The 10,684-nt window shown below is 48.0% G+C and overlaps 1 protein-coding gene across 5 annotated transcripts in view; it reads left to right on the forward strand.

The window, feature by feature from the left end:
• Nucleotides 1–9,637, forward strand: part of LOC100524999 (placenta-specific gene 8 protein) — an 82,765-nt gene extending 73,128 nt beyond the window's left edge. For 4 of the 5 annotated variants that reach the window (XM_084973707.1, XM_084973706.1, XM_084973708.1 and 1 more), the window contains 4 exons: nt 1,454–1,582; nt 3,381–3,505; nt 7,352–7,466; nt 9,423–9,637. In XM_084973707.1, coding sequence (XP_084829833.1) covers nt 1,454–1,582; nt 3,381–3,505; nt 7,352–7,456 — 359 coding nt within the window. In that variant the 3' untranslated portion in view covers nt 7,457–7,466; nt 9,423–9,637. The remainder of the gene's footprint in view (nt 1–1,453; nt 1,583–3,380; nt 3,506–7,351; nt 7,467–9,422) is intronic. The other variant, XM_084973710.1, reaches the window with a different exon arrangement.
• Nucleotides 9,638–10,684: the final 1,047 nt, after the last annotated feature.

Genomic DNA, 10,684 nt, shown 5'->3' on the forward strand with positions numbered 1-10,684 from the left:
GTATTTCAATGAGTTACATCACACATATCAGCTAAGAATATGACAGTGGTTTTCTAAGGCAGAACCCGTGGAAAATAACTGCTCTGTAGAATATTCCAACTAATAAGACGCCGTCATAGTGAAAACTACAAAACATCTCTATGCAGAAACTGAAAATGTGTGTCTTACCTTGCACAGGCTTAAATTCACTCTGTTGGGCAAGCGACGCCTGTCCATTTTCCTGACCTCGACTGTCACCCCTCTGCTGATTCATCCTTTCAGCAACATCCCATTGCATGTCTACCGCGTGCCAGGCACTGCTGGGAGACTCCCCACCAGCCCTTCATTGCGTGCGCCTGCTCAGTTATGGTCTGCCCAACCACGCGGCCGCAGCGTGTCCTGTAGTATCGGCAAAGATGTCACTATCTTCCCTGTTAGTCAAAGAGAGAGACCCTCTGATTCTAGTTAAATATTCAGCACCTTGCCTTTTCAAACATGGTTCTTGGTATGATTTGGCCATAATTATCTAGCCTTCTCCATCTGGGTGGTTTTCTGTCTGTGTCACAAGGCAAGTTCTTGATAATAAGCATTAGAGGCCCGTGTCTGTGCGGTTCAAAGTGCCCTGGCATTTATCATTCTGTGAACGTCCGTTGTACGGGCACTCAGCTGTTGGTGGGAACCAGCTGACAACGGGCAGGGATCTGAGAGCAGACCATCAGGAGGAGCAGGCAAAGCGAAGAGCTGAGAGGCTGCATTAGGAAGGACGGAGGAAGTTCGATATGACCCGTACACAGAAGTCTCCAGAACCAGCTGTATCCGAATTGCCCCTGAAAAATTTTACACACCGAGGGTCCACCCTAGGCTACTGCATCTGCATCCAGTATCTGCATTTTTAACCAAGCACTCAGGATTAAAGCAGTGCACACTCAGAACTGGGAAGCAGTATGGCAGGTCCTTGGATTGGGGCCTTCTCTGGAAACGTGGCGGAGGAAGACTGAAGAGGACAGAGCCGAAAGATAATGGGAGTGGGTGCTGCCCTGCCCCTAGTCAAGGGGGGGGTGTTAAAAATGATCAGGGAAGTTCCTGTTGTGGTTGAGGGGTTAAGCCCCCGACCGGTATCCTTGAGGACGGGGATTTGATCCCTGGCCGCGCTCAGTGGCTTAAGGATCTGGCATTGCCGAGAGCTGCGGTGTAGGTTGCAGACGTGGCTTGGATCTGGCCTTGCTGCGGTGTAGACCGGCAGCTGCAGCTCCAATTTCCCTAGCCTGGGATCTTCCACATGCCACGGATGTGGCCCTAAAAAGACCAAGCAAACAAACAAACGCCAATAGTCTGGCAATGTTACGCTAAGCTAGTTGAGTGTGACAGCCCTTAACCGGGAGAAGTGCGGTGAAACGTCCTCCGAAGTGATATCTACATGATATCCAACCTGCAGAGTTGGGTGTTTCACACATTTTTGGTTTTGTTTTCACAGGTCGCGCCCCTTCGAACTCAGTCTTAAAAATGAATCCAGTTGTTTCGCAGCCAAGATACGGCGCCGGGGGCACAGCGGTTAGTGACTGGCAGAGCGGCGTCTTTGACTGCTGTGATGACATGGGGATTTGTAAGTTCACACAGTTGTTGCTTTCTCCTGGGCTGCCATCATGCAAATTGCTGACATGACAAAATTCCTTCGCTTACCCTCTCCCTGGGTCGCATGTTCTATCTGGAACTGAGAAGTCACAAGCTAGAACCCCTGGGCGGATGTGGCCACCAGATGTGTTTTGTTTGTCTCATAGACAATGACCCCTCTTGCTGTGTTAGTTTTGAAATCATGGGACCCATACAAAAATCAGACTCCACCTCAAAACCTCACTTCCCAATCTAAATTTCTAATTTCTCTTGATACTTTGGGAAATGTGGGAAGAGGAGTCCTCGGTCCCCTCTGGCAGAGGTCAGCTGGAGCCGAGCAGTAGCTATAATCCTATTAAAGGGACCCGCCCGCTGCAATTCACCGTAGTTATGCCCATCATCCACGATGGCCTCTTTCGTGGTTTTTTCCAACCCATTTTCCTCATTTCTTTCACCTGCCTGGCCTTGAGTTTGTGGTCCTTGTCCAGGTCAATCCTCTTTTCACCTACCTCTTTGGGACATTGCCCATTCTGGGTGCGTTTCTCCATTCTTCTCTTTACCTCGTCCATTCCCTATAGTGCAGGGCCAGTGTTTCCAGTTTTCAACATTCCTGTGATCTTGCAGCCATCCCATTTGAGGAAGCTTTCAGGGTTTTAGCTTTCCTGACTTCTAATTCTTTCACACGACCCAACACACTTTTCTGTGAGACAGTTTCCTATTGCCATGTCTGTCCATTGCCAAAGGAGTTGCAGACATTCCTTCCGAGGTTAAGAAAGAGACCCTTTTTTTGCATATGATGTAAGTTCCAAGTTCCACGGAGATAGTCTTTTGCTTACAAGAATCAATCAAAAACCAAGGGTTTTCTTATCTAGGATACAGCCACATCAAAACTCCACCCCAGGAGTCCCCGTTGTGGCGCAGCGGGAACGAATCTGACTAGGAACCACGAGGTTGCAGGTTTGATCCCTGGCCTCACTCAATGGGTTAAGTCATGTGAGCTGTGGTGTAGGTCGCAGATCCAGCTCAGATCCAGCGTTGCTGTGGCTGTGGTGTAGGCCAGCAGCTGTAGCTCCGATTAGACCCCTAACCTGGGAACCTTCACATGCTGCAGGTGCAGCTCTAAAAAAGAAAAAACAAAAAAACAAAAAAACCCTCCACCCCAGAACTTTTCAAAATAAACGTATACTGAGCATGTTTGAGAACAGTTTCCTGTTTGTTGCTATTTTTCTTAAGCCCTTTTGTCGTCTTATGCAGACTTTAAAGAGAAATTTCAGTACATTTTTTTAAGCTTTTGATACCACTATGCCTTGCCATCTACTTGAGTCTCATAACCCTAATAGGTCTCTCGTCTTTGCCAGAATAACCATCTGGAATTTATTTCCTACTGCTTGTCTCATTTTCCTAATTATCTCTTCGCTGAACATCTTCGGCCCTTAAACACCCTCCCACAGTCTTCAGAGGCTTCGGCAGACATTCTGACTCCACGGCCTCCTGGGCAGGCGGGATCCCCGCGGAAGGGCGCGGAAGAGGGGCCCTTTGGTCATGCTCGGGTCAGCAGGACAGGAGCTGCCGCAGTTAAACCCGACCTGCCATGGGACACGCGGATGTCCCCCCGTCTCCGGGAGTGCGGGGCCCGGAAGCAGGACACCAAGATCCGGGCGACCTACAGTTTTCTCAGAGGGTCGGTGGAGGCCGTTTCCGGAGGGAGCATCTTTTTGAGAGCGGGGCGATGACGGCCAGCCCCTGGTGACCCTGACGAACTCCTCTGTGCGATCTCGCCCTCCTCGCAGGCATCTGTGGGACTTTCTTCCCCCTGTGCCTGTCGTGTCAGATCGCCTCTGACATGAACGAATGCTGCCTGTGCGGAGCCAGCGTCGCCATGAGGACCATGTACCGGACCCGGTACGGCATCCCGGTGAGTCCCCGTCCGCCCCCGCCGGCGGCAGCGGCCCCGCAGCCCGCGGGCCCTCCTTCCGCCCCGCGGCGCCTCCGTGACTGGCCCCCACGGCGTGCCTTGACCCTAGACTTTTCCCCACCACCCTCCGAAGGGCTTAACGCGATGTACAGGGCCATGTGGCCAAATGCCCGTTGCAGTAATAAAATCTTTGGAGTTCCCGTCGCGGCTCAGTGGTTAAGGAATCCACGAGGAACCATGAGGTTGCAGGTTCGATCCCTGGCCTCACTCAGTGGGTTAAGGATCCAGCGTTGCCGCGAGCTGTGGTGTAGGTTGCAGACGCGGCTCGGATCCCGCGTTGCTGTGGCTGTGGCGTAGGCCAGTGGCTACAGCTCCGATTGGACCCCTAGCCTGGAAACCTCCATATGCCGCAGGAGCGGCCCTAGAGAAGGCAAAAAGACAAAATAATAATAATAAAATCTTTTATTGCTCCAATAGATGTGTCTCTGAAAAAGTTGCTGGAGGTGAGCAAGTGAGGCTGGAGATCAGCACAGGGTCCTTGGTCTTGCCTGGTTTTACTCGGAGTCAGACAGAGGACCCTGCGGGATGGGCACAGTTGCTTTGAAAGCCTTGGGTAAAAATAGGTGTGCCCTGGATCCCCTCAGAGCTGGCACATTTGCGCCACTGGGAACCCATAAGCCAGTGTTCATTCATTCAAGAGGAACTACTGAGTGCCTAGAACCTTATTAGGGTGCTGCTAGGCAAAGCCAAGTACTCTTACAGATGCTAGAGACACATCTGTCTTCACTGAGCTCATATTCTTTTTGTCTGTTTATTCTGAGATTTTTATTTTAACATAATTGCAGACTTAATAGTTGCAAAAATGGTGCAAAGACCTCCTGAAGACCCTTTACGCAGATTCCCCAATATTAAAAATTTGCCACATTCACTTTATTTTCTCTTTTTCCTCTATTCTGTTTTTTTCTGAATCGTTTGAGAGTACATTATAAACTTGATGCCCTGTTATCTCTGTTTCAGTGTGTATTTCTTTTTGCTTTTTAGGGCCGCACTCTCGGCATATGGAGGTTCCCAGGCTAGGGGTCTAATCGGAGCTGTAGCCACTGGCCTACACCACAGCCACAGCAATGCCAGATCTGAGCTGCGTCTGCAACCTACACCACAGCTCCCCACAACACCGGAACCCGAAACCTCATGGATACCAGTCGGATTCGTTTCCAATGCACCACGACGGGAACTCCCTCAGTGGGTGTTTCTTAAAAACACGTTCTCTTACATTATCACAATACAATGATCACAATCAGGGACTATTAGCTAATCAATGAATATCAGTTAAACCTTACCAATTATCCCAAAAACATTCTTCAGATGAGCACGCAATCAACCTGGGATCACACACCGTGCGCAGTTGTCATGCTCCTTTAGTCTTCGACAATATGGAAGAGTTTCTCAGTCCTCATGGGTTTTATTGTTGTTTTTTAATGAATACAGACCCGTTATTTTGTAGACTCTCCCTCCGTTTGGCTTGTCAGATGGCTCCTCGTGATGGGACTTAGGTTACACACTTTTGGCAGCAACTCCACAGAAGCGACGCTGTCTGTGCCATGGATTATATCAGGAAGCACGTGGGGTCGATTCTTCCCATTGGGGTAACTTTAATTTTGATTCCTTGGTAAAGGTAGTGCCTGCCAAGATTCTCACCACACAGTTGCCATTGTCCCCTTTACAATGGATGGGGACCTTGCAGAGAGAGGGAGAGTCCCGGTTCCTCATTAAGCCTTCGCCTGCCACAACGTCCGTCGGAGACTCTTGCCTTCCTCGGTTATTACCCTGACGGTCGGTGGTGATAGAGCTCAAACCCTAACGGATGGAGATACTGCCATATACTAAGTGAGAGCGTAACCTCAGGACGGCGATATGTGCAACGGAAAAAAATAAAGCAGGGAGAGGAATCGAGGGCTGAAGGCTTCCAATTACAACCACGGTTACCAGGAACGACCTGAGAGGAGTTCCCTTCGTGGCTCAGCGGTAATGAACCTTCAGTACTCAGCAAGTATCCAAGAGGATGCAGGTTCAATCCCTGGCCTCCCTCAAGGATCCGGCATTGCTGTGAGCTGTAGTGTAGGCCGGCAGCTACAGCTCCAATCAACCCCTAGCCTGGGAACCTCCATATGCAGCGGGAGTAGCCCTAGAAAAGGCAAAAAAAAAAAAAAAAAAAAAGGAAGGAAGAAAGGAAGGAAAGAAAGAAAGAGAAAGAAAGAAAGAGAGAAAGGAAGGAAGACAGACCTCCGAAAGAAGGACCTAAAAGCAGGCAAAGCTGACGCATGCGGGGAAGGTCCAGGCAGCAGAAAGTGCTAGAGCTGAGGTCGCCCAGTGGCTCTTACCTGGGTGTTGCAGACCCAGCAAGCAGCCCGAGAGGCAGAAATAGAGTGTATGGGGGGTGGGGGGTTACAGAAGAAGATGACATCAGAGCCTTAGACTAAGACCTTATCATGGCCTTGCCGACCATTATAAGAACTTCAGTTTTTACCCTGAGGGAGCTGGGAAGCCACTAAAATGTTTTTCAATGGAGAAGTGACATGATGGATTTGTGTTGCTGGCAACTGGGCCTCTGCAGCTCTAGGATTCTATGCTATGCTAGGTCTCCTTGGCACACATTAAATAAGTGTATTTATAGACAGTTTATCTCTATTTTTCATCCTTAGAACAGACTCTAAAGTGCCTAGAAAGTCCTGAGACTGATTTGTGTAGCTGGCTCTCTGCTTTGTTTCCACTTTACGCTCTGCAAACCGAGACTCGGCTGTCCCAATACTGCCTCTCTGGCCTGCCCCTCCCTTCATGCAAAAGAGAATCCCTTTGGCCAGGGCCACTCCTTCAGCAGGTAAGAGAGAGAAAGAAAAGAAACAACCACTGCAGTTTCTGTTGTGGCTCAGCAGGTGGAGAAGCCGACTGGTATCCACGAGGATTCTGGTTTGATCCCTGGCCTTCATCAGTGGGTTAAGGATCCAGCATTGCCACAAGCTTCAGTGTAGGTCACAGATGCGGCTTTGATCCAGTGTTGCCATGGCTGTGGTGTAGGTCGGCAGCTGCAGCTCTGACTGAACCCCCCACCTGGGAACTTCTGTATGCCAGAGGTGTGGCCCTGAAAAAAAAGAAGGAAAGAAAGAAAGGAAAAAAGAAAAATAAGTAAAGGGAACCATTCCACCTCCATAAGAATGAATGAATGAACACACATTTGCAAACATAAATAAATAAGAAAATAAATCAATAAATATTTTAAAATATTTAAATAAATCAATAAATATTTTAAAAGTCAGTTAGCAAAGAAAAAAAGGGAACCACTCCAGAGAGAGGACTCAGGCTGTCATCATAACCTGCAGATCATTTGAAATGATGTGACCGTGTGCAAAGGGTCCTGGCTGGAGAAGAACAAGACCAGCCACTGTCACTGATGTGTCATGTGATCTTAGCACGGCAGTTGACTTGGTCATCGGAAAAACAGAAATACCGTCACAGAATTCTCATGATAAACAAGTGACCTAAAATGCAGTTTGAAAGAGCTTTGAGGAGTTCCCGTCATGGCACAGTGGTTAACGAATCCGACTAGGAACCATGGGTTGAGGGTTTGATCCCTGGCCTCACTCAGTGGGTGAAGGATCCGGCGTTGCCGTGAGCTGTGGTGTAGGCCGGCGGCTACAGCTCCGATTCGACCCCTAGCCTGGGCACTTCCATATGCAGCCCTAGAAAAGACAAAAAAAAAAAAAAATCTCTGAAAAGCTATACAACTGGAAGGAATTTTGTGACTGTATTTACAGGCTACAGGCTGATGCGTTTGTTTGCCTTTAACAGGGATCCATCATGAGTGACTTCCTGTGGCTGTACTGTTTCCCTAACTGCACCCTCTGTCAACTCAAGCGGGATATTGAGAAAAGAAAAGCGATGAATGCTTTCTAAAGGGCGCTGGGTACGTTGGCAGGACGCCCTTGATTTATGAACGACGTCTGGTTTCTCTGATACGCCCTCTCACAGATGCATGAGCCGGCCCTTCCCAGCTGGAGAGCAAATGACCATAAGTGGCCAGCTTAGACCCATCAGTTGGGAGTCAGCGTCCCAGGCTCTGGGTGGAAGGAAAGGGCTAACCCTGACTGGGTGGGAAGCAGTTCTGGGATTTGGTACACGCCTGCCGCACGTCTTCCTTGCCTGCCTTTCTTACATCACATGCCTGGAGGTAGTCGAGATACCTGGGCAACAGGCCATTCACTTCCCTGGAAAGCTGTCTTAGTCTCCATCAATTAAGGGTGCACCATTGACCCAGTTTTCCCAAACGCCAAAGCTCCCGTTTGGGAAGAAGAGCAGCAACGTTTTGGTGGCAATACTGTCACAGTTGGGCAGCCACTCATTCACCTAGTTTCCGAAGCTTTCCTGGTCACATTTTTAATCTTTTCAGTTCTTCCTCCTTCTCTCGGGCAAGAGGGCTGTGGCTTACCCAATTTTGTCTTTCTACCTCTTGCTGCCAATCCCAGGGAATTTGTAGTCTAAGTTTCATTTTCACCTGGAAATGGCTATTCTCTGTACAAGTCCTGTCTCCCAAGAGATCTCGGAGAGCGTTTGACCGGGATGCTGTCTTCCTCTGGCTGCCCAGTGATGAATGGTTGCCCTGGCACCATCTGTCTCTCTCTTAGTCGTCCTGCCGCATGCAGCACAAAATAATGTCCTCTGCACAAGCGTTTTAGTTCATTTCAGGTCGCATTTTGGTACCATTTTAGTGTCCTAGTATTTGTCTTCTGATTGTTTTCCTCAATGACTGAGGCACTTTCCTCACTCTCAAGCAGAGTCAAGACGGTGAGTTTTCTTAAGCTTCCTCCTCCTTGGACTCTACCTCCTGAGAATCGGCTGCTGTTTCTCTTCCAGTCAGTGATGTTTTTTTAAAGCCCTTAGCAACCAACGTGACTCAGAATTTGAGGCCAAAGTAGCTCTAGTCCCCTACTTAGAATGGGGCAGTTTCCTGGTCATCCAGGCGGTAAAAAAAGATGTTTTGGGCTGTCTGCTTTTTGGCGTCTCTTACCTTAGCATGTCTGCTGCTTTACTGAGTTTGATAGGAGAAGTTAGCTCTGGCAATCCACAGAGCATTCTTTGGTTTGCCCAACCACCTAGCAACAGTGCTGACACATGGTAGGCACTTAATGAATATTGTGGACAAATAAATGAACACAACTTTCAAATAAGGAAACATAATAAGACTATAACTTGGGAGATTCATCCGAATCTTAACTAGTGGTTCTGACTCTTCCAAATACATTGTACTGGCCCATTACTTGATAATAGATTTTAAATATGTAGCAATTTGGCAGTAGGGTAGCAGTGGAATGGAATAATTTAGGGGGTTATTTTTGGCTGTGGCTGCAGCACACAGAATTTCCTGGGCCAGGAATTGAACCCAGAGCCAAAGCAATGACAACACTGAATCCTAAACCACTAGGCCACCAGGAAACTCAGGAATAGAAGTTTTGATAGTTGGAAGAAGATAATGTAAAAAAAAAAAAAAAAAAAAAAAGAGGGGAATGGAGTTCCCATTGCGGCTCAGCAGATTAAGGACCTGATGTGGTCTGTACGGATGCCAGTCTTATCTCTGGCCCTGCTCATTGGGCTAAGGATCAGGCGTTGCCACAAACTGTGATGCAGTTTGCAGATGTGGTGCAGATGTGGCTCAGATATGGTGTTGCCATAGCTGTGGTGTAGCCCAGCAGCTGTAGCTCTGATTTGACCCCTAGCCTGGGAACCTCCATATGCTGTAGGTGCGGCCATAAAAAGAAAAAAAAAAAAAAAAGACAGAAATGATGAGTTCTAATTCATTCATTCATTTATTCTTTCTTTTCTTTCCTTTTCTTCTTTTTTTTTTTTTTTTTCCTGCTTTCTATAGGTCAGATTCACACTGCATTGGAAGAAAATGCTGAAATGAAATGCTGCATTTATTCAGTGCTGGCTATCTCCCCTCAAGTCTTAGAAACTAATTCAGCTCATCATATGGTTTCAAATGGCTTTCAAGTATTTTTATTTTTCTGGCTTATTTTGAAAGAAATATCTTTCCAGTGCTATTCGCTAAGCTGACTGCCATTAAAAAATTAATCTCCTCAACCATTCTTGTGTCTTTAGATGCTGCTTCATGGAGTATTATGTTTCTTTTAAAAATGAGCACAGGTTTGTCAAAATGTCGAGGTGGGATGATGGCTGTGTAGAGATTCTGCCTTCTGCTTTTCGACCTTTATAGGAGTCGGAAAATACCCAGAATAAGGAGTTTGTCAAATGTTGTTAAATAAAAGCTTTTGTCATTTGGATTGTCCCTGCACTGGGAGACCAGATGCTACCCTGTGCCCTCCCCCCCCGCCCCAGGAAAGTGTGTGGTTTCCTCCCTCAGGCCCGCATGGCCTTTGGCACATCTTCGCAGCCCCACAGAGTCAACCCTCCAGGGATTAAATGCCTGGCGGTGCAGAGGTGGCTGTGGATTTGATGCACAAGGGAAGGATTCCTGCCGTGAGCTGCACAGCGAACCCCTCGTCACCACTGCGCATCTCCCCAAAGCCACCCCTGCAGCAAGACCGCCTCGGGCCTCTGCATACCTTTTTTTTTCTTTTGGTCTTTTTAGGACCAAACCCGAGGCACATGGAGGTTCCCAGGCTAGGGACTGAATTGGAACTGTAGCCACTGGCCTACACCACAGCCACAGCAATGAGGGATCCAAGCCACATCTGCAGCCTACACCACAGCTCACGGCAATGCCGGATCCTTAACCTACTGAGCTAGGCCAGGGATCGAACCCACGTCCACATGGGTGCTAGTCAGATTCCTTTCTGCTGAGCCTTGATGGGAACTTCACCTTTTTTTTTTTTCCTTTTGTTAACTTGGTATTTTATTTCATTCTTTTAATTGAGATATAGCTGACATTGCATTAGTTTTTGGACACAATGCAATGACTTGATACATGTCTATATTGCAAGGTATGGAATGATTGTCCATACATGTCTTTCTCTCTCTCTCTCTCTCTTTTTTTGCATTTTAGGGCCACATGCATGGCATATGGAGGTTCCCAGGCTAGGGGTCAAATTGGGGCTACGGCTACTGGTCTATACCGCAACCATAGCAACATGGGATCCAAGACATATTTGTAACTTACAGCACAGCTCA

The sequence above is a fragment of the Sus scrofa genome, chromosome 8 (assembly GCF_054392235.1).
Source record: "Sus scrofa isolate SSC_HxYL_T2T_F1_AM1 chromosome 8, Sscrofa_HxYL_maternal_Yorkshire_Landrace_v2.0, whole genome shotgun sequence".
In the NCBI taxonomy this organism is placed as follows: domain Eukaryota; kingdom Metazoa; phylum Chordata; class Mammalia; order Artiodactyla; family Suidae; genus Sus; species Sus scrofa.